This window comes from Paralichthys olivaceus, chromosome 5 (assembly GCF_024713975.1).
Source record: "Paralichthys olivaceus isolate ysfri-2021 chromosome 5, ASM2471397v2, whole genome shotgun sequence".
NCBI lineage: Eukaryota > Metazoa > Chordata > Actinopteri > Pleuronectiformes > Paralichthyidae > Paralichthys > Paralichthys olivaceus.
The window spans coordinates 12,444,306-12,468,647 of record NC_091097.1 but is presented as its reverse complement, the minus strand read 5'-3'; the positions used below and the strand labels follow the sequence as shown (position 1 = coordinate 12,468,647).

The 24,342-nt window shown below is 39.5% G+C and overlaps 1 protein-coding gene and 1 long non-coding RNA gene across 2 annotated transcripts; one reads left to right on the top strand and one right to left on the bottom strand.

Annotated features, from left to right (window-relative positions):
- Positions 1–1,990: 1,990 nt before the first annotated feature.
- On the top strand, positions 1,991–18,772 carry LOC138407831 (uncharacterized). Its single transcript, XR_011241146.1, has 3 exons — positions 1,991–2,194; positions 18,121–18,247; positions 18,632–18,772. It is a non-coding gene; the product is annotated as an uncharacterized lncRNA (long non-coding RNA).
- Positions 10,918–24,067, bottom strand: LOC109634157 (transmembrane protein 235). The gene is made up of 4 exons (XM_020094454.2): positions 19,729–24,067; positions 18,716–18,793; positions 18,116–18,253; positions 10,918–15,075 (listed from the first exon to the last, which is right to left on the bottom strand). Exons 1-4 carry the CDS (start codon positions 19,901–19,903, stop codon positions 14,831–14,833), a joined length of 636 nt encoding a protein of 211 aa, XP_019950013.1. The 5' UTR covers positions 19,904–24,067; the 3' UTR covers positions 10,918–14,830.
- Positions 24,068–24,342: the final 275 nt, after the last annotated feature.

Below are 24,342 nucleotides of genomic sequence, written 5' to 3'. Positions count from 1 at the left end.
CTCTTTCAACATGTGTGACATCAGGTCGAGAGAACCCTCCCCCTTCTCTCCCACAGCAATGATAGGAAGTGACACCATCGGGACCCCTGTGTGATGATAACACTGGAGGCCCCCTCATACCAGACAATTGGTTTCCTCTAAACTATATGTCTTTTACCACAAGTGTTGCGTTTTATCAGTTTAAGGTTAAAAAGTAAGCATTTAGTCAGATTGAATTATTCCACTGCTTTGTTGCTGGCAACGTGGATATGAGTGTACTCTCGGTTCCTCTGAGATTTGCAACATTTCTCTGTGGTGGTATTGTGAGATACAGTGCGTAGAGGAACTCTGTCATGTGGTGAGTTGCCCCCTCACAGAGAGTTTGAGTGATTTTAGATTCTTTTTAAATTCCTTTACCTAGTGACTGAATCATTAAACACAGTGAGAACAAATTCATCAGCCTATTGGAAACACAACCTTTAATTAACTTTATGTCCACCAACATGGGAAGATTGAATGGGGAAGCTAAACAAACCTGCGGCTGATGCAGGGCCGCTCAAGACTTTGTATGCGGCTCACTACCTTATTTAAACTAAAATGGTTGCGTATATAAAGATAGAAGTGAAGTTGTCTGATAGTCAAAATGATTTGTCATAAAATATAGTTAAAGATGAAACAAGTTAATAAAAGAAATCTACATCTACTGTACTCCAAAATGTATTGGCGTCTTCTTAGGCTCAGGTCACATCATGGTAGAGACCAAGTATGGTGGAAATAGGTATAGTCTTTATCCTGCTAACAAATAAACCCACAAACAAACAGACAGGTGAGTTTCATGATCTTAGCTTTAATACTTACATGCAATGACACTTGAAAAGTATAAATGCCTGTATGTTTGTCATATGAAAGAGTTGAGCTTTATTTTGTTTACTGTTAGAGCAGATGTACTTGCTTTATCACATCTGGTGCAGTGTTTCTCAAGTATGTCACCTTATCATCAGGTGTGTGTGTGTGTGTGTGTGTGTGTCTGTGTGTCTGTGTGTTTGTGTGTTTGTGTGTGTTGCAGGAGGCAGAAAAAAGAGGAAAAATACATCAAGTTACACAGAAAGATGTTGCTGTGCAAGTTTTGGGAAGTGAGAATGAAACACTGGAGGCTTTGGAAATTAGAGAAGTAAAACCTCATATCTTTATGTTAATCTGATTCAGGTGAGTTGTGTCAAACAGAGGTGGCAAAAGACTCTGGTAAAAGTAGAAGTACTGATTAAACTCCTTTAGTCAAGTAAAAGTAAGAAAGTACAGGCTCTGAAATGTACACAAGTAAAAATGACCCCTGCGTCTACTGAGGCAGGGGGTGAGCGAGTGAGTGAGAGGTGTTCTTGCGTAAAAGCCCAAAAACAAGTAACGATCCAGTTTTGAGAATGTAAGGAGTAGAAAGTACAGATATTTGTGTTCAAATGTAGCGAGTAAAAGTAAAAAGTGGTCAGGAAAATAAATACTCGAGTAGTGGACAGATACCTGAAAAATCTACTTAAGTACAGTAACAAAGTATATTTGTCAAACAGGCCCTCTCCCTGCTTCCTGGAAAAGTCTGTTGCAAACCAAGAGTTTTTTCTTAACACATCAGATAAGCAGAAAGCGTACGCTTCCCATAAACAACAGGCTTGCAACACCACAAAACCACTTTGCTCTCATGAAAAGAAACAGGACAGGGATACAATGTTGTGACACTAGAAAAAAGTCGATTGTTACATTTGAATGACTTGTGGATGCTGCCTTCTGTGATGTGATCTTCCTGGAATTAAAATACCTTATTTGGAAACCAAATGAGTGCCATTTAAATGTCCATGAGTTCCAGTAATTCAGATATGACACAGGGAAATACCTCATTACACTCCACAGTACATCATATTCAGCATTTCCTGTCAGTTTTCATATCTCTCTCTTACTTATTGTCACAACCATTTAAGAATATTCAGTTGGGTCCAAGAGTCTTTTTTCTGTGCGGTTGCTCAAGGACAGACAGAGCATGTTTGTTAGCTGCAGTGTTTAAAAGGGGGATAACAACACATAAATGTTTAACAAATGGGACCCAAAGGTCAGCAAGCTCTCATTTTCTCTTTGCATAAACAAATTACAATCACACATCTACAAACACCACATCTGGAAAGCTGGCTGCACATGTGGATGAACAGAACTACCAATCCTGTGTCCTGTGGTGAGTTTGTCTTCTGATTTATACACTCTGACGAGTTTTGACTTGAATCCATTGTGCAATTTGTGTTTATACACTGGAAGTTGAGAAATACTGCAGTTTTGGGAAAAATACATATTTAACTTAGATGGTGCATCACCTGTTTTTCCGCAAAACATCCTTCATGAGCATTGCACTCAGTAAAATGGTGTTTTTTGCTTTTAAATACATCTTATTTTTCAGAAACTAGACTATTCCCAAAATTGAAAACTGACATGATGAACAAACTGTCCTATAATTAAAACTAATGTTACACATAAGGGAACTAAAGTCATTAGATTTTCCATTCACTATGAAGTCAGACACAGACAAAGCAGAATATACAAAAGCAGCTGCGGTACATTATATGGCTATCAAGTTGAATTTCTCTTCCCTCGCTTATTTCTTCCAAACACCAATTTGTCGTTCTGCAACAGCACTTGTGATCCTGGATTAAAGCCTTTTCCAACACAATTTTAAAATAAGTCTTTACCAGGAAATATCTGTGCATATAGACAATGCTCATGTGCTCAGGGTGTGCAGATTGACACTGATAACAGGTCTTCTTTGGAAGTAACAGTTTGGTTATTAGTATAATATATCAGCTTTCCTTGGAGCTGCTTAGGTCACTGCGAATTTTTTATCAGTTCCCTTGAACTACAGTTTCTGTAGTTGATAACGTATTATGAAGTGCTACTGGAATGATAAATGCAGGGAAAACTATTCATTATTTGATGTGGAACTGAATTCACCGCTTCCCCAGTAGGTCCCCTTTAAAAGTCATGAGTTTTCCAGTACGTAACAAGCACGTTGCATATGTGGAAACTTTAGCCTTCTTCTGTAAATTGTTTTATTTCCCAAACCACCAAAAGGTCAATGTATCGAGGTGTGTGAGTGACACCTTGAATCAGGAAACAGATGCCACACATGCACGATTACCAGGTCAGTGCCAGACAAACGGTCACAGAGGAGGGGCCTTGCTGAGGACAAACAAAGGACGGATGAAAGAAAAATAGAATGTGAGAAAGAGAGAGACAGGTGGACAAGTTGTTCAGCTGTAAGAGAAACCAGCAACTAAAAAAGCTGTTTAAACAAACGCACATGAAAAGAGGTTACTCATGCAGGATACGGATCTGTTATTATTCCGGGAAAGGTCTGACCACACTGCGCTGTTGCTGTGGCAACCAGGTGACATGGCATGATTTGCTATGCAAACAGGTCCAGTGGTCGATGGAGAATGGAGACCACAGTGACCGACCCTGACCAGAGGAGGGCGAAAGTGACGCCAGGCAAAACCCTGCATTCACCCGGCATTAACCCGGCTGCCTCCGTTGACTTATTCAGCCATTTCCAAAGATACAATCATGCACGTACAAGTCTATTAAGATTAACGGACTAATGCATGCACACACACACACACACTGACACACTTTGACCTGATACTGGCAGGCAGGGGAGTTATTTGGCACATATTTATTATTTGTTCCGTAATAAGATGGAGGATCTGGGGTGCTCGCCTGCAGGAACAAAGCATGAGGTCAGTGGGTCTAAATCACACTAAATCAATCAACCAAATATCCAAACAATATATTCAGGTTTCAATTTCTGGGTTCAAAAGTGCAACATTAGAAAAACAATGTGCCAGTCTGACCTTTACCTTACATTTGTTCCATTCTAAACCATAGCACGTGTATTTTTCTGTTTTTAATCACGTTACAGACAGTCAGCTCAAAATAGTATAAAAATCTACTTGCAGAGAGTTGTTTCTGATAGGTAATGAATTGCTGTGAATGTCTCATATGTTCTAGTTGTTTAAATGTTTCATTTTCTACGTGTGGTATAAACTGAAGCATGTTGGCAGGTTATGTGCTGGATTATTTATATCTTTATTTTTTCTTACAGTCGTTTCAATTAATTTCAGCATAGTGTAAAAATCACCTTGCAAAGATATGCTGTAGAGCACAAGTCTATTGCATTCAACAATTTGTGGATATAATATTCACCCTCCAGCACACGAGCATGAATTTTTTACTGCATAACAATTCAACAGTAATACAGGAATCATCATGGCTGCTGCAGGTGCAATCCATGATTACATTACTTTTCATTTAGCTGACACTTTAATCCAAAGTGCATAAACACGTTTTCCAATCACGAGGAAGCAGAAACACTGTATTCTTCAGTGTCAGATTAAACGGCTATGTTGTCATGGATGCTCTCTGGGCACATTTTTTGGTTCATTATCTCAGGATGCTGTTGTGGATGGTTCAGAAAGAGCTGCTGTGGCACAAAGAATGGGCTGGACTTTATTTGGCCTGCATGAGAAACCCAAGCTCCTCCGGTCTTAGGTAATGCCATCGTGTGTGCGGATGGCTGCACTAGTGGATCGGGTGACAGCAGAGAGACTGGGGAGAGGTACTTCCATTTTTAATCAACTCACTGACACACACTCTCTCTCCCTCTGTGTGTGTTTCATGTTGAAGCCCATTCTGTTTTTGCTCCTCTGACACTGAAAATACCAATGAAGTCTCACCCAACAAGGCCCGAGGCCTATAGATCAAACACTTTATTATGTGTCTTTAAAAAAATTGTTCTAGTGTTGTGTGCTATCAATGAATGAGAAACAGTGAGCTCTCCAGAGACAGACTTCTTAGTGTGACATAAATAGTGGATTAAAGGCAGACACACTGAGGGAAGAGCTATTAGGTTTCACTCTTGTTTGTTCTAGTTTTTTAAGTGCAGCATAGAAGCATAAACACAACACAGTAAGTGATCCCTCTTTATCCTTATTTTTTTACCTGTTGGATTGTGGATTGGATTATCTTTATTATTTTTTGTGCTAAAAAGTGCTCTGAGTATAAAGAGGGCTCATTTACTGTGTGTGTTGCCTTTATCAGAACACTTTCTGGCACAAAGAAATTATAAACGGCGGATTTTGTTCCCATAAGTCTGTAAAATGTTATCTCGAACTATAGCACACACCTTCCTCTGGATTCTAGATAACCTATTGTAACCCTGAGAGTATACACAGACTGCATGTGTATGTGTGTATGTGTATGTGTGTGTGTGTTTGTGTGTGTGTTTGTGTGTGTGTGTGTGTGTGTGTGTGTGTGTGTGTGTGTGTGTGTGTGTGTGTGTGTGTGTGTGTGTGGTCCAGGTATTACTCATGTTGTGGGGACCTAAATATTTGCACACCCACATTATTGGGGACGTCTCTTTTATTGACATTTTCATGTATTTCCCGAGAATAAAGAACAAAAAATATTATTCATCTGCAAAATGATTTCCTAATCTACGTGGTTTTGTTGGCTTGGTTGTGAGGCTGATTAAATTCATGGGAACTGTTGGGCGTTGGCATTCTAATTAGCTTTGGTTTTCTCCAGAGGCTTGTATAATTGTCAGACACAGACTGTCCAACGGTTCACATGAACTGCATGAGCGAGTGTTTCCTCTTTCCAAATAACCAGACAAGATCGACAGCTCTATTAGTAGATGTCAAGTTCCCATGCACTCTATCAGGACGCATTTAACAGAAAGTCGTTCTGTTATTGATTTACTTTTAAAATACCACAGGATCTGTAGCTGAGCTGGTGGATGGCATATACAGTCTAAGGTGGGCTTTTCTATTGCATCGTTCTTGGGACCCCCCCTGTAATATTTCAGCATTGAGGGATGTTGAGAGAGAAATTGTAAAATGCAGCTCAGGTTTTCCTTGTTTCCTAGAAGAAGGGAGGGAAAAGAGATGAGAGACGTGAAACATAACTTCAGAGGAATGAAGATTAAAAAAACATTCTTACTGGCTGCAACATAAGTGGCATTTGAATCAAGCTGTCTTCCACCTCTTCTAACCCAAATGCAAGCTCCTGTCTGTTTTCACTGGACGATAGCAGAGGCAGATGGAGGAGTAGAGGTGCACCCCGAGGGATGAAGTGTTGGCAGGAGTACCAACAGTGAGCTCATGTTAGTTTCTTCTCATCTCGGCTTGACTTCTGCTTCGTCTGCCACGACGAGTTGTATGGTGAGTTGTTCAGAACCCCTTTCTTGAATCGTAGGGGGGAGGGAGGAATCTGTCCAGTTGGTGGAGCGCACATGCTGAGGGGATTAAGATGGAAAAGGGTGCATAGTGACCATGCCACAGCACTGTTTGCTTTGGCAGCAGAGCCATGTCTACGGGAATGAACACACACATCTCAGCTAAGCCGAACGCTAGGATCTAGAATTGGGGCTCTGCAGACACAGCAGTCAGCATATGTAAGCCGTGTCTTGCAAACACTGCATGATTGTTTGTTTGTTTGCCATGTAAGTATATGACTCAATGCAGCTTTGAAAATGGAGATGTTGTTCACCATCAAATAGCACAAAGACCATATAGAGGGCCTTTGTTCTGCCTCCACATGATGAGATAGGAAAAACGGGTCCAAAAGGAATTTCAAACACTAAACAAAATAATTGTCCTCCTACCGGACATTGGGCGTTGATGTTGTCCACATCAAAGCCTCCCAAGAGAGAAAGAGTCTGCGGAGAGGGACTGGGACGAAACTGTACCTTAAAGACAACTGATCAACTGTTCATGGTTATTCAAAAAAAATACAGGACAAGAAAATAACTGCAGGGTCAATGAAATGCAAGCCAATATAACAAAATGTAGTGGTTTTGGAAAAGTAAGCTGATTAAACACATGGAGGTTCGATTCTTCCTCAATTCTCTCTTGCCTCTAATAGGACACAGGACCTTACTGTAATGCAGTTGAATAGGAGGAAACAGTGCCAACACCCAGCCGGGCCTTACTGGAAGTGCGGTGCCCTCTGGATTACCTTACACGACACATGTATGTCACCTCTTGCCTGCAACGGGTAATTTAGTTATTGGCCCACAGACAAAAACAGGTCTCGTAAATAGATGCCACAACACATAGTTAACAGAGTGTACTTGTGCTGCTAATATTTCCAGTAAAATCCTCTGCAGCCTTATCATGGATTATAACAATTATAACAATTATTATAACACAACACAATGAATTTGAGTTTTTTTTTTCTTACATGTGAAAATAAGGTAGAATAACTCAAGACGCATAATATATAATAATTACTGTATTTGTATATATACAACACAATGTATTTACTGAGATTATGCTGCTGCTGAAAACTACCATTTTAAGTGAAATTAAGCAGGAAAGTCGCACCCAGTGTGCGACAGCAGGTGTGTGTTTGGGTCAACAAAGACATCATTTTGTGGCCTGTGATAAACTCTGGAGATCGTGCAGGGTGAGGAGTGTGGACAATGGAAGAATGCTGACCCCTGGTGGATAATGGATGATGGGAGGATGAGTCCAGAGCAGTGGAGGGTTGGATCATGTGTGACAGTTACATACATTGTGTGTCCATCTGAATGATTAATTCCTCGCCTGTAGGCTCGCTGCATGCATAATGAGTTTGTTATGAAGCTGCTGTTTATCTCAAAGAAACCAGTGGGACACGCTCACCGCCCTGTTAATTGTTAATGGGGTTATTAATGGGCCATTGATATAGATTTCAGACATTTTATGGTGTTTCATAGTATAGTTAGAATTATTAATTTGCAAAAATTCTTCGGCTCTGTACATTTCCACACAGTGCTAATGTAAATTGATCTTCCATTTCCCTCTGAAGCTTCGCTATAGGAGCTTGGCTAAGGCAATTTTCTGTGGAAACTACTGAATGGACGGTCAATATGACTTCTGTGGTTTTCTCAGACAAAGTCAACCTTTTGAATTGAGATTTTTATTGAATTAGATAATTAGAATGCATATAAAAAAAAATTCAGCTTGTTTATTTATTACTTTTATACAAACAATAAGTCAAATGTATATTTGTCATGCTAAACATGTCACTCATAATGACAAAGACTTATACTATTCATTTCTGTCCTCCACATGGCTTCATTTTATTATTTTGTATTATTATTTTTTATTGCATTTTAAATATATTTTTAGAAATTATTAAACTATTTTCTATCACAATAAATTGGTGTACACAGTATGCACAATATTCTCAAATCTGTTTTGCTTTGCAAGGTAGTCTTGTTGATGTCTCTACTATCCCAGCATCGCTTGCAGCACACAGCATCACTGCAGTTTTTATTTCTTCCAGAAGCCTTTTATTTCAAGAGGGTTTATATGAGCTTAGTCAGAAAATGTCACAACGATTGAGGTGATGACCTGAATCAAATTAGAGGTGTGTGTATTAGGATTTATTGGGTTACCATGACGCCATTACATGTTCTGCTGCCACAATGTAAGATAATCCCATGCCACATGGAGTCCACATTTTGCTTGTTTCATTTAACCTCATTAAACTCACATATATATCTTGGAATTTGGTTGGCGCTGAGGAAGCTGCACGGTGGCGATAAGAATAAATTTGGCTGCGGCAGGAGCAATTTATCCTTGTCTCTAGAAATAAAGTGAAAGGGAGAGGGTTACAAAGGTGGAGGGAAATTAAAGCCATTTGTGCACTGGTTTCCCTGCAATCAGTCTGCTTTCCTTTCTCCTGCAGATGAGAGCGTTATCAGGCTTTCATCAACAGAAAGAGGGACTACTTTATTCTGAGAGAGATAAGTGAACCATGCTGCTTTCTGATATTTTTTTCTTTCTGTCTCTTTCCACTTCCTTTTTGATCTGAAATCATACTTAAGCAATACTTTCATGTTTTTTTTATGTAGAAGCATTACCAAGTTTCATTTTACAATGTGCTGAACCACCGGGGAAGCTTTCCAATTTCCTTCTCGCTCAGCGGAAATGAGTGATACCTTTCAAAACGTTTCTCTAGACTGTTTTTGCTGAATATTTTTATTCAGGATTTTAATTTGAATCTGCACCAAATCACACAAGCTCATAAATATCAGTTCCCTCATCCTGCCTCTTTAATGTCCATTAATTATTCTGTGGTAATCAAGGAAAATGTGAAAGAAAATTCAAAATGTAAAAATCCTAAATCCACCCCATTAGTGGGTTATTTTCTGACTCATACTGTATCCTTCCTCCAGTGTTTTTTGCGTAATCTTGCTCACAAACAAACAAACCAACAAAAAAACGGACAGGGGTGAAAACATAACCTCTTCAATAGAGGCTGAACACAGAGCTTGATAAAATATATGAAGCCCTTCATTTTATTCCATTGAGAAGTAGCTCAGTCCATAGAGACTTGGCTTGGGAACCGGAGGATGGCGGGTTCAAGTCCAATATGGATGGAAGTTGGAGAGGTGCCAGTTCACCTCCTGGGCACTGCAGAGGTGCTCTTGAGCAAGGCACCGAAACCCCCCAATTGCTCCCCGGGCGCCATGGCTGCCCACTGTGTTCCGTGTGTTCACACGGATGGGTTAAATACAGAGTTCAAATTTCCCCATGTTTGCATGTTGCATGCTGTGTGTGGGACAATAAAGAGGAATCTTAATCTTAAATTTAATTCAGCCATTGAGGTTCAGGCCTAATAAAAAAAAGTCCACATATTTGCAACTTGCGTCAAGTAGCATCAAGGATCAGATACAAGTCCTCAGTCTGTCAGGTGGGAAAGAAATGGGGCAGCTGTGGAACTGTCACACTGCTTGTTCTGTTGACAACAATAATAATAATAATATTAGTTGATAGCTATAGATGAATGACAACTTCCATTTCCTGAATGATCCCATTACACACAGAGCAAGGCACAGTTGTAATTAACTTTCCAAGTGGTTCTCAGGTAGAGAGAAAACACATCTTATTCACGTTCCTTCAGGGCCTGAGTCCCTCCTCACTTTATGAGATCACTCCATCTTGAGACATCTGCTCCGCACACCCCTCGATGGCAGTGCGACAATGAAGCAATGTGATGCGGTGAAGTGTCCAGCAGGTTAAAGATTAAGGATATTACTGAGACAGGGAATAAAGATAGGTTTGAATGAAAGGAAATAGTCAAAGCATGGGAGAATTAATCATTGGGACACCTGCATCACCGTTTCCCTTAAAGGTCCAGTGTGTAAGATTTAGGTGAAAGGGAACTATTAGCAGAAACTGAATGTAGAATAATCCTCATGATGTTTTCACTAGTTCGTTTTGTCTAAATTGTATGAACTGTAGTTTTCTTTACCCCAAAAATGGCCCTTTATATTCAAAAAGTTATATTTACATCGAGGGGGTCCTCTATACGGAGGCCACCATGTTTTTTACATTAGTCCAGACTGGACAAACTAAACACCTTTTGAGTTTTTATGACATTTACAGGCTACCACAGTTTCCTTATCATGTTTGGAAGGACAGGGTGAGGGGTGTTCAGCTGCAACATGCAATTTTAACACCAGATATCACAAAATTCTACACACTGTACCTTTAAAAGGGGTGTGAAAAGTTTAGAACATTTAAAAAATTGGTCATATGAACCACATTGGCCTCATTCTGATGAGAATATATAGAGCCTAACATATAGGTCAGGGTATACTGTGCACCTTAGTTACTGTAACCAAGTTACATGTTGCAGCTGGAAACCTCTTACCTCACCCTCCCCTTCCACACATTAATGAGAACCTGTGGTATAGCCTTCAGTTGCCATAAAACTCAGAGTGTTTAGTGTCCAGTTTGGGCAACTGTAAAAAACATGGCAGCCTCCATAGAGAAGACCACAACCCTTTTTATCTCAAACAGTAAATCCATTCATGAAGCTGTTATATATATTATATGCACGTAATGCTTTTATCTATCTTACATGTTGCTTTTACAATTTGCACTTGAATGGCCTTGTTGTTGAAAATCAACATGCCTTGTCTCTTGTAGGCCTACGGCTTGTAGCAGCATTGAGATAATGATGTGAGAAAATAACATTCAACATCGAACCTTTGCTTACAGCATTTTTTGTTATATAAGATATATGTGAATTTTGTCTCACCTTATAGGGTTAAGAAGGGTAATGATAGAAGATGCTGCACCTTGTTAAGCTCTATAAGACAAATCGTGATAAGTGAATATGGTCTGTACAAATAAAATTTGATTTGATTTGATATAAAGATAAATGAACACTTTAAGGTTAAATTAACTCCACACTGAGTGGAAGGATATGTAATAGATTATGTTATCCCTCTTGATGGCAGCAAACAGCAAAGTATGTCTACTGTTTTGAGCAAAGCAGAGCTGGGTTGTGCAAAAGCCCACGATTGATGAAAAAGACAAATTTCACAATGGTCGTCTCCAACAATGAGAGGATCCACTTTAAAAACAGACACTTTTTAAATCAGCTGAAAGAGGGGGAAAGCAGCTCTGATAAAAAATAGGCCGTGTTTCTTCAATAAATTCTCAAAACTGTGAGGTTGTCCAAGTCAGAATTACAGCATTCGGTCAAGGACGAGGCCACAAACCAAAGAGTGATGACCAAGAACCTACTTTGGTGTTTTTCTGCCAGAGAGGATTGAATTATTATGTTCTATAAAAGTTTAATGGGATTTCAGCAGGCCTAATATATAAAAGGGAGGCTGAGAGACTGAGCCGCTGTGCTTTGGTTCTTTCTTTATAGCCCCCCGCTCTCTGTACCATGTGAGAGAGGATTACTGGGCAGGGAGCTGCAGGACAAACAGCTGAGTGGACACAATGTTTCATGGTTTGGATTTTGATTCACCGGCCGAGACATATTCAATCATGTTGCAAATCACATTTAGGCAAACACAAGCACACCATTCAACTCTAACACAGCCTGAGCATCAGCACCCTTTAGCAAAGACCTCAGCACCGCTTCCCCATTACAAGGCTGAGCGCTGCAATTTAGAGGTATGTGTTAGTCCACTTACGACACTATTAGTCGAAAGTGCAGCTCATATTTTGGCCTGAAACCTATCAAGTGAAATGAAAAAATAATCAGTCAAGTCGGGTCAGTTCCAGTCAATAAATGTGGTCATGACTCCTCATGTAAAAAAATATGGCCTGAATTTAGATTTCTTGTGCTACTGTATATAAAGTCTTTGCTCGCAGTTCAAAATGCAAGACAATTGAATAAATGTATTAAATCCTTGGCAGTCAATGGGTGTAAAATCATCTGGTACATCATCATTAGGCTATGACCAAGTTGTCAGTGAATTGACAGGTGATCAATGCAGAGGCCCTCTCCAACCAAAATTTGACCAGTGAATTCTATTATTTTATATATCATGTTATTATATTATGTTTCCCTCGACACTGCATCATTGCTCACAGCAACATTCTCACTTGTAATTGGTGTAGCATATAAAAATTGTATTAAATTCAGTCAGGGGTCTACCCCCTCTCTTTGAAAAAAAGAACGCATTCACAAAAACCTTAAAATGTTATTATATTGATGTTATGTTGTTATATATATACACCACAGTAGAGATGTATATGTATTATTATAATGGTTATCATTATATAATATGTTATTATATGTACTATGGACTCAAGCAGACATCACACACACACACACACAAACGTACATCATTTTTTTGTATGTAATCTCATTATATAGGCAGTTTTTTGTGTCTTATTTATCTGGTATGTCACTATTTCCACTCATAAAAAATATGTATAAAGATGGATGACATGACTGCTCCCAAAAGGTGAAGCCAATATACCTTGATCGCCATCTGGTGGCTAGTTGCAGTATAGGTTATAAACCATGTGTCCTCCATGTTAGTGGATAGGATATGGGCCAACTACACTTCAAATCATTTCTCCTATTTTGTAGTTAGTATCACACTGATGTATGTTCAAGTGCTTGTCTTTATGGTCAGTTTGGGTGGTTGATGAAATGATAATGGGGTGAAACAAGCATGAGTGACAGCTGAGACTGACTCTAATGTGTTTATTAGCGGGACCCCCTGACTGCGCCTCCATCCCATGATCCCTACTGTGCAGACTCTGGCTCCAAATACTGTCATTGGTGCAAGATGGGGTTATTTGTGTCCAGGATATTTTGGCTGCAGTTCTGGATAGTGGGAGGAAGTTTATATCAAGTCTTAGATACTCACTCATTTAAATACATTTCAATACACTTCCAAACCAAAGCGCTGACTTTGATGAGGCCTTTGTGTTTATTTTACTCTTGACACAACATTTCCGGTGCTTTGATCGTGCAAATAAATCTTCGAATTAGTGTAACCTTTACAGGCAACAGAGTTTCAACACATTGTTTAGAGCTTCTCTCTGACAATTCTTTACGCAATTGCTTTTCTGTCTGGCCCAACTCTGTATGTGCTTCATTTGCATTCAGAGGCAGCAGCAAGAGAGCAGTCTCAATTTAACCTGAGGCAAGACTTGATATTCTTGTAAGCTGCATGACTTGTCTTGTACATAAAAATATACAGTGCATGACAAACATGTCTCCATTTGGATGATCTATTTTTTTTTGTTGCACTAACTCAACAACTGGATTGATGTTTCGTTGTTTGTCTGTCCCCGTTGAAAATAAAAAAGCCTTTCAGTTACGAGAGCATGAACAAGGTTTGTCGTGATTGCACAAAAGAGCATCAACACAATAAAATCCACTGCATTACAAAGTCATACATTTTTCATGGTTACAGTGCTTTTTTACTTTCAGTATGCAGAGAGCACAAGTCTCATTTTGTACAGCACATGCAGATTATTACAATATGTAGCTGTTAACTACGGCAAAGCTGACAGCAACTAATGCACATATTTTGTTGTGCTAAAAAAACAGCTTGAGGGATCCTCAAGAGTGCACTTATCCTCAGCCCAGTTCCTGTGATTAAAGAATTTACCAGCAGGATTGTTGTAAGCAGAAGGGATGAACTATTATGTTTTACATTTCCTTAAAAATCTGTAATACTCTGCAGCCAACATTGTCATAACAATTACATTGATCAAACCCTAACTGCTTTTCAAAAGCCATGAAATGGAAATTACTCCAGAAAATGGAGAAACAATGCAGCAGCTGTATTATGAAATACAACAAACTCTAGCACCTGTGACTGTGCTGGAGTGTAGGTGTCTCCTTTGCATGGTGTATTTCTGCAGCAGTAAACCACCATATATATAAATAGATATATGGGTATAGTAGGTGTTATAGATGTAGTAGCACTACAGATGTGCTCTTTAAGTAGAAAAGCCTTTGTAACACACACCAAAAGGAAATAATCCCATACGTGTTCATATTGATGTGCAGTGATTTTGTAGTTGGGCTGTGGACGAAGCTGTGTTCAGTAAATTAAAAAAACATTTCACAGAAAAGACATTATACTTAATGAAATGTTTGCCCCAAACTCAGACAGCACTGCAAATGCAAAATAATGTTTTTTAGCTCTACACATATATGGACTGGAATATGACTCTGAAAATACTCAAAATAAGCCTGTTATTAAAATCTGCAGTGATTACTCTGTGAATGAGTAGCCTCTTTTTTTCTTAATCACATCATTGTGGACTGGGACAATTGAAAGAAAATTACACAGAGAGAGCGTCACATCGAGCACATATACAGCGTTTATGTCTCTATGGTTACAGCTATGCAAAGCCAACTTGCATCTACATTTTTATCTTGGCCATTGTTGAATAACTTCTGAACTGCTCTTTTTCACTACAGAAAATAAATGGATTTCAACAACAACAAAATACCACCTAACCTTTGGGCTTTTGTTTTTCTTCACTCTCTCATTCTATAACATGGCAATAGCGACTCCAGAGTCATAACGTCCCTTCATATGAGTTATTGCAGCGGCGAGCATGAGCAGCAGGCCGGTGGCCACCTCCAGGCTGTAGGAGAGCCAGGCCATGGCCAAGGACCAGCCGAAGGACACATCCACATAGGGGAGGTTCCCCGGGGACACGATCTTCTGGAACTCGTCCATGGCCTGGTTTGAGTATTTTATGTAGATGCTGACGCCGCACAGGGTGAAAAAACCTGTTGGTGCACAGACACAGACAAATGGTTCCACAATAACTTATGTACTTCAAACATGGAAATTGATCTGATCCATTTGACTAACTAGAAGAACTGCCTAATCACACACCACAACAGTTACACTTAAAAAATGCTTTTGCAGCTACAATTAACAAAAAATAGAACAAGCTCGAAATTAACTTGTTAGGACCTGCACCAAATTTCTCACACTCATAAATATCAGTCCCGTGGACAAGCCTTTTTTTTATCATCATGAAATATCCTCTGAGAAATTGAGGAAAATGTTGAAAACAGCGATATCTCTCAATGTTAAAGAAAGTGAAATCAAAGCCCTGGATCCACCCCTTAGTCCGGACCTGCACCAAAGTTTAACAAGATCGTCCCTGAGCCATACTGCATCCTTCCCCCAGGTTTAATGGTAAACCAGTTTTGGTATAACTTGCTTACAAACAAACATGCGACACGGGTAAAAACATAACCTCCTTAGCAAATGTAATAGTATTTTAATCTTCACGCAGTGCAATAGATGATATTATAAAATATAGAATTGAACCCATAAGCCTATTAGTCTAAAACAATTAGTCTCATTTTGAAAAAAAAACTAATTTCCTCATTCATATGTAAATTATTCCATCAAGCTGCTTTTAACTTTAATCAGATTCTTTGTAAATATGAAGCTTCTCCTGTGTATTGTTTACTTGTTAATCCCCAAATACAGAGTTTTCAACACTAATTGTATAATTCAGGCCGGGACCATGACAAGCAGTACCAGCACACACTGTAGCAATTAACCTCTGTTAATTACTGATCATGTTAAATTACAACTGCGGACAGCTTGTCTCCCAATGTCGAGTGTGCTTAGAGGTGCTTAATTAAACCAATCAATCAATAAATCAAATTTAATATGTATACTAATATGGCCCAGAATCACAAATCACAATTTGTCTCACAGGGCTTAAGAAGGTGTGACAAGAAAGAAAGAAAGACACTTGACTTGTGCTCTTGCATTAAGCAAGATTTTACCTCCAGTTCTAATCGACATTCATTTTGTTCGCACAGTCCCCTTTGTCCAAGGCTGGAGAGACAGATGAATCTCTTGGGATCTGTCTCTCCATCACTGGGCAGCTGTGTCTCAGGAGCGGGTCGTCAACTAACCAAGGTCGGTAGTTCAATCGTCGACTCCACCAGCCATAGTGTCCTTGACCTTGATGAATTCATTAATGATTTGTGATAGAAAAATAACTACATATAGAAGCATTGTGTGAATCGGTGAATGTGATGCATACTGTAAAGCGCTTTCAATGGTTGAAAAGATCATTTAAAAAATCCACTTTATAAATACCATTTACTGCCATTCATCATTTGGAGATCTCTCCTATTAAAACTTCAAACTCAGAAATAGATTGCTAATGCATTTATTTAGGAGGGATGAGAGCAGCCCAAAACTCAGGAATTCAACTGAAATCCATTTTCTGTTTGCCGACTATCAGAGGTGGTACTGAAACTGCAGGAGCTTGGTGCTTGCAGGTGATGTAGAGATGTGGAAGGGATATTTAAATTTGCTGTCTCTGCTGGGGGACATATTGGAGGCTGGGCCTGTCTGCAGAAATGTCAAAGTAACACCTTCATTTTCTGTGACAGATTCATGCCTACACTATCAGCTTAAGATGCTGAACCTCGATATTTCCCCTCATGGAACAAAAGTGCTGCGGATAGATTCACTATATGTTTGAGTGTGTGTGGGTGAATGGCGAACTGTACTGTAAAGCACTTTGAGTTTAATTTACCATCATTTACCATTAACCCATTCAGACCAAATCCAATAGATTTTTGATAGACATACTATTCATTGTGACTGTCCTCTTGCCGAACGCTTCATAGTTTAGTGGAGGAAATAAAAGCAATCTTATTCTGCCATTGTGCTGCTGAAGTATGTCCTCACTGTTTCAATCAAACATAAAGGGGATTACCACTCAGAGCGGACTGTCTTAAAGCACAAACTGCTTTTCTCTCTGAAAAGATATAAGTATATTAATTATGCGATCACAATTACATGTTACATAGATATTCAGGATTTGAGTATCCAAGATTCAGAGACCTCATTGTGTGTGGATACCACAGTAAATCAACTGGACCATCCATTTGCTCGCACTCAATTTCTGTGAAAACGGAGTCGAACTTCTGAGTGACACACAATAACACAAGAAATTGCCCACTGATGATTCCAAGGGTCTGAGGGGATCATTCAATCGAGACACGCTCTTCTGCAGGTTAATGCCATTCACGTGCAGGATTTACTCCACATGCTGCAAAGACCAGGTTGTCTGGTGTCGAAAAATAATGTTGTGACTGATCAGGAACAAGCTTCCAATTATGGTTGATTTTATGCAAATCGGGCCGTGATCTGCTGAGAAAAAAATCACCTCCTTAAATCATCAGTAGCGACTATTTTTGGGAAAGGATGCCAAAACTGTGAATTATCAGTACCACTATAACGGCAAGTCAATCATGCAGTGTCTGCTCACAAAGAGATTGAATAAAGAGACAGAAGAGTTGCACAGCACTGTCACAACCACCAGTCTAAAAGTGCTTTGTGACTAATTTCCTTATTTGCACCATTAAATCCCCATCTTCACCCACTCCAGCAGTGTGAGCAAAAGCATCATTACCTAACCCGACTCAATTAAGTCAAATGGGGCTTTTAACGTCCACAAGGAGATATTTAATATGTAGCTTCAAGTTCAAACCCATAAGATTTTTTTCCAGTCGAGTGCTAACATATAATATTTACACAAATGTAGCTGTTCAAGAAACGTCTGGAGAGGCTAAGTTGTGCCTTTTGTTGTTGTTTTTAGTTTGATGTAACTCAGAAGTGAGTGAGAGCAGCTGACATTTGATTTTCAAGGTTTCTTTATTGCACACACACACGCTCGCTCACTTGCAAGTGTATGATGTGCCACCCACTCCCTTACTCCTGTGCTGAACAACTTACAAAGGCTCAGAAAAAATAAAAATAAATAATCGTTATTGTTTAACTTACTGCAGAGGAGAAAGTGTGTTGCTGATCCAGTCAACAATTTTGGGCTGCGGGCCAACGAACTGACAAGACCAAAGATCCAGCCAAACACCAGCAGGACCAGGCTGAGGGGCAGCAGGATGACCACCACCTTGTGTAAGCCTGCAAACACACACGCACACACAATGCATATTGTATGTAGAGTTTGAAAAGGGCTTTGCAGTGATTTCTATAGGCCCTGTGTCTACAAGTCAACTGGATTTTACCCAGTGCAACATTTTTCAAAGCCCTTTGGTATCGTCAGATTGATTTCTATAATTTGGTTATCCATTAATTTTCATTTTCTACATAGGCAAGAAATCAAAATCAACCTGCAGAATGTTGGGACTGCCTTGAAATAGATTGTCTCAGTAAACAACTGGACAGACTGTTTTAGAAAATCTAAAGTCAAAAAGTCCTTGTTTGCTTTGTGTTGAACACCTGGATATAACAGCACAGCTCTTAAATACAATGTTTTTTTTCTGTTTTCTTTTCTTTCAGCGGCCACCACGACCTACCGATTACCACTGCCAGGAATCTCTTTTAAATCAATTCCTACTTCAGCTGATAAACAAATCCACTCACCAAGAAGGTGCCTTTCCACCTCTGACAGGCTGGACATGTTTGCAGTGAAAGAAAGGATGACCGAACTACTGTTCGCTCCTGAAAATGTCAAGGGAAAAGGTTACACATGACAAGACATAAAGAATGAGCAGTAGGACTCTGCAAAATTGCTCCTGGACACCAAGCAATGTGATGTTTTTGTCTTTGAGGAGTGCAAGTAATTATAGCTAGATTTAGAAATGCAACCCACAATTAGATGAATCCACCAAGGTAAAGTTCTCTTTACATTTCACTTCACCTGTGCATGTGTTGACTGTTTTGCACCATAGTGATGGAGCCAGTGCATGTTCCACTCCTGCCAATATGTTACATGTGAGCTGCTTGAGATGCTTCATTATATGCTGTCTTTTTTGGCAGGCAGCTACTTTGTGTATCATGGTGCGGCCACAAATTGAACGCCTCAAGCTGTGCAGCTAACAAGCAGATAACATTGCAGCTGTGTTGAAAAGCATCCTTTTCTCTTTGCAGCCTCATGTGCGTTGGCCTGCAGGGGCTGATACAGAAGTCCCCACACAGTAGTTCCAGTTATTACTTAGAGGGTTGGGGGGGGGGGGGGGGGGGAGCCATGGGTCTATTATTGCTCACTTAAAGGCAGCACCTGTAGTTCATCACACTCACTATATCTGAAGTGAGAAATTGAAAAATCCATTTTAGAGCAGTTAAAATTCATCATATGATCCTGTTCCTTTCATTTCACCAAACATAAGGCTCTGGGATGACACCTTCTCTGCGCATCAGCTAAGACTCACTTGCACAAACGCAGCAGAATGTGCGTTACTGTATGAATATTGTGTGCCTTTTACGCACAACACTATTGCAATTTAACTGCCCTGGCGAAGCTGCGCAAAAGTTATCCTGAAAAAAATTGAGCTGCATCCAATTTTATATACATTGTACATGAGTAGACGAATTTTCCTCTCTGAATAAAAGCTCGTGCAAAGTACAAACCACGTGCTGAGATTGAGCAGACATACCTTCATAAATCCTCCACAGTCCAGAATGAGAACTCAGGTCGTCTGAGCCTGTGTGGTTGGGTTTATTCACGTCGATGATGTACCAGTAATCAGTCCCAATTGCCACAGCGAGGAGGCAGAAACTGAGCACAGCTGTGCACCCAGCAGCAACGATCACAGATCCGTACCTCATCATAGATATATACGGTCCGCACGTAGGGCGCAGTAACACTGTGGACTCTTTCTTTCACTGTAATCTCAATCGACGCTCCAGGATGTGCGATGCGTAAAAGCTGTCCAAGCGGATCCTTCCCTGGAAAGTGTTGCTCCTCTGCGCTGCAAGCATGTCTATATATGTACTTTTGGATGAACTGACATAAAATATACAATCAATAAAATATACAACCAATAATCATTATTTTTACTTCTTTGTAAAAAAGAATAAGGAAAAAGAAAGAGAGATAAGACAGATGCGTAATTATCTGCGCCAGTTTCACCACACTGACGGATAATTGTGGCGGACAGCAGCAGTAGTCCTCCTGATTAGACCCATAGTGTCTCCTGGAATAACACACTATGTTTCCGGTATTGTCTTTCAAAATAAACGTCCAACCAAGAAAACACATGTTGAGAATGTGTTAAGCTTTTACCTTTTGATAGCCAATTTCCGATAGCTTGATCATTAAAGTTAACTTGACTGTGTAACTGTAATTATAGCCTATTTTCACCAGTAACAGTGGCTGTTACTATGACCAGACCAAGATACAATTCTTACCCCACACAGGATTTAATCAGTATACCCAGTATGAAACGGCAGCTTCGGATTTAATGTTAAACCAAAATAAAAAATAAAAATCAACATTTAAGCCTTTTGTGCTTTCCTCTGATAAAAGAGATATAAAAATATCCCTGTCTTTCGGGATGATCCTATTTAAGAAGTTTGGTTGGTATGAAGCCTGGTTATATCAATAAGTTATTGAAATAAAACATATGAACATCTACTGTCATTAGTCACCTGTCAGACCGAAGGAGTCCTCTAGGGGGGGAAATGCTTATGTGATGTTACTAATAAAGGAAAGACAGCAGCCACGTTGCTTGAGCTACAGGAGGAACCATTCACCTTAAACTGATGAGAGATGAAGTCACAGGCACCTGAACCAAAAAGCAAACTTTAGCATCCGATTGCAGGGTTGGTGTTTCACAATCAAACACTCAATGTCATTCTGCTTTTTCATCAGAAAATGGGTGCTGCATGGAGGACAAAGTTATGACATAAATATCAATGACTAAATCAATTCACAGGAACATTCAGGTCAGTTACTTGTTCGCTGTTAGCTTGTGAGTAAGATTGAACCTTTCTTTTCTTTGGTATTTTTCTATTCCTCTGTTGGCCATTGTTCTTACAGAGTTGTTTCAAGAATGCACATGAGAGGAACTCAGCATGTGTTATTATCCAAACTGTTGAAGTCGGTGAAGACACATGATCAGCAACATTTCTTTGTCCTGACCACTTTCCAGTTTTGACACAATAAACCAATGTGTCATTCAGGCTGTGTTCAGACCAACATTCCTCTCACGACATCATATCACAAGACAGTTGTACTACTTCAATCACTACTTTGTGATTGCTCCTACTTCCACACTCAATATGCAAATACACACCTACATGTCTGTTCACCAACTGATGGTTTAGATGGGTCAGCCATACAGATGCATCCATTGTCAATGAGTTAGTGTCGTTGTGTGTGTTGGTGTCAGAGGAAAAGAGGGGCTGTGCATTATAAAAATAGAAAATCAATATGTGGTGATTGACACAGAGATGTGTAAAAATAATTTTGGTTCATTGTGAAACTTCAGGGAGTCGTCCTAGACGTCCACCCAGGACACACACGCTCACACTGCTGAACATAAGTGGCCACATGCTTCCCAGACCACATAAAAATCCATCTTGGGTGCTTTCACATCTGTACTCAGAGCTGTCCAGTGGTGTTTGAACTGCTCAATACCAAGTCTGAACAGAGCCTCAGTCTGTCACTTTGAGTATCTCTATCTGTACCTTCTATGGTTGCCCGGTTTTTTGGAATAAGCCTCAGTGACCAGGTTGGGGTCATTCAAATCTCTCTCAGTTTTTGTTTGTTCAGAGTTCCCAGCTAATCGGCCAATCAGTTTTATTTGTTCTGTTCTAAAAAGTTAATTCTTAGTTTAATGGATAAGAAGACTTCTTTACATTTGTTCCTCTCTGTAGCTTTTAACAGGCAGTCCTGGGCTGGGCATCTTCATGGCTCTTTTTTGGATCCTAGTTATAAATGGAAATTGGTGTCTTTCAGCACAGCATTGGTTGTGTACTGCTGTGTTTCTGTGGCCTGACACTCAGAGTGAGAGTATGTCAGTGTCCCTGTATTTCACATCTATATGGTAGGTGGTAAGATCGATCTGTGATATAAGAACTATTTCCTTCCTCTGTCTCTGAACGCTGAAAAATTAAATATAGTTTGTATTCCTTAATGTAAAGCGAACGAAAACCCTTTCTGGGTTTCACCGAGGTCAGGACTTCTTGTTCAGGTCTGGCAGAGTGTGTGCAGATAATGCAGCTGCTGTAATATCTCTTTTTATGAGGAACATCAGATCATCTGCAAAACAGAAGTTGTCTAATGTACAGATACAGAACTTAAAATACACAATATTCTTGGAGGTGAAATACATTTTACACTGTGTTACATCATGCAAGATTTGTGCCTTTTTTGGGTTTGATCATCAGGGCTGCTGGTTTTCCTTTCGGGCTGTAAGAAGAAAGTGTAAATATGATATTGATTTATTGGCCAATATTGTTTATATTGTGTGCTCTATATAATGTACGCTGGTTCTATTAACCTTTCCCTGGGCAGGAAATCATTATTTTTTTTGGACACATACATATTTATGTATTTTCACGATTTCTAAATTGCTCCAAGCGTCTTCTTCTGCAATATTGCATTTAAATCCATAAAGACTTATGTGTTGAGCACGAGCGCCTGCTTTTGATCCACAAGAAATCAGAATTGGATTTCTCGCTAACATTTGCATTTTTGCAGATAACTACCTTGGTGAAACTAAACGCTGTGAGTCTGACAGTGTAGCACAAACATTACTGTGTTGGTTGGCCAGAACAACACTGACTGCAAGTGAACCCAGCCAGTGTTGCAGTACAGCAGCCAGAAGAATAACAGTGCCAGGAGTACATATTGACCTCGAGCCATCAAGTCTCACCAGATTTTCACAGCTTTCGTGTTCACACTCAAACAGACAGCAAGGGAAACTCGGGTGAGAAAAGTGGGTCAAGTGAAATTGACACATCTGATTTACGTTTAAAGTTAGATTCTGTTTGCAAATACTGCAATCTTTGCCCCCTGGTTTTTTTTTTTTTTTTTGCCTTTGCCATAAACGGAGTCTACATGACGTTAAAAGAGGTTAAGCCATTTAAACAGTTCAGTGAGCGTGTGTGATGATCAGGGCCAGCGATCAAGGCGTTTATGGGCTGTGATTCTCAAAGAAAACTTTTGCCAGCGTAATCGTAGAATCAAACACGAGGAGGCAGTGTCAATTTAAAATGTGTTGGGTTGTTGTGTGTGAGATGTGTGTAAGTGAAATGCCATGCTATGTTGTGGATAAATAGTTTGAAAACTGTCGGAGAAGGGAGAAGGGGAATCCATGTCTTTTTTTCTTTGAGGGCTTTAAGATATTGTGTTTCACAAGAATGAGAATTTGAGAATTCGCTGGAAGTGTCGGCAGATGATCTCCAATGCAGTGAGGTGGGTTGCTAGCAGCTGTGTTTTTTGCCACATGACTGTGATTGCAGCAGGATATAATGGTTTTCACAGCACCTGTCCCTGACTATTATTGTAACATAGAATGAACTACGGTAGGTACACACTGCCACCCAGTGTAGTGAAAGGGAACTCCTCACACTGATCTTATTCTTCTGTGCATTTTATTTATAAAGGAATACCTTTTTTTTCTTCTGAAATTCATACATGGGAAGTATTTTAGAAGCAAGAACTGTGTCCGTCAGCCCTTTTCAACAGACACTGTGACATATCATAGCAGACATAGCACTGACATCATGTCTAATCACCTTAATGATTCCATAGTTGCATTTACGCTACAGGTAAATGCTCAAATTTCATCTTTGACATTTACTGTCATATTACTGAGCCCTAACAAAAATAGGCCTTTTCACACAGAGTTGGAGAAGCACAGTGTAAAAAATAACTGTGATTTTGTATCAAAGCTGTTTATTTGACACACTGTTTTTGTCATTATATTTGTGTGATCTCAGTTTGAGGAATTTTCCAGTCACTCAACTTTTCAAGGACTGTCGAGCTTTAAGACATTTTTTTGCAATATTTTGACTTTTATTTTCAAATTTCTAGCGTCTCCATGCAGGTTTTTTAACAAGAAAATTGAACAGGTGTTGTGATATTAACTACTGCATGTCTTAGGTTGCAGACCTGAAAAAGAGTCATCAAATTAATTATATATTAATTATACCTCATACTTATTATTTATTGTAATTCTTAGTCACAATTATAACATGGATGTTAATGTGTGTTAATGGATAATTCGGACTCCTGTGCATTGCAATCATTTGGCAGGCAT

What these genes read in the sequence shown, in the direction of transcription:
- LOC109634157 (XM_020094454.2), bottom strand. Translation starts at nt 19,903, where the DNA reads ATGATGAGGTACGGATCTGTGATCGTTGCTGCTGGGTGCACAGCTGTG. An exon ending in ACTGTGGAGGATTTATGAAG is followed by an intron (nt 18,794 to 19,728) that starts GTATGTCTGCTC and finishes TGACATTTTCAG; the next exon opens with GAGCGAACAGTAGTTCGGTC. An exon ending in GGTGGAAAGGCACCTTCTTG is followed by an intron (nt 18,254 to 18,715) that starts GTGAGTGGATTT and finishes GTGTGTTTGCAG; the next exon opens with GCTTACACAAGGTGGTGGTC.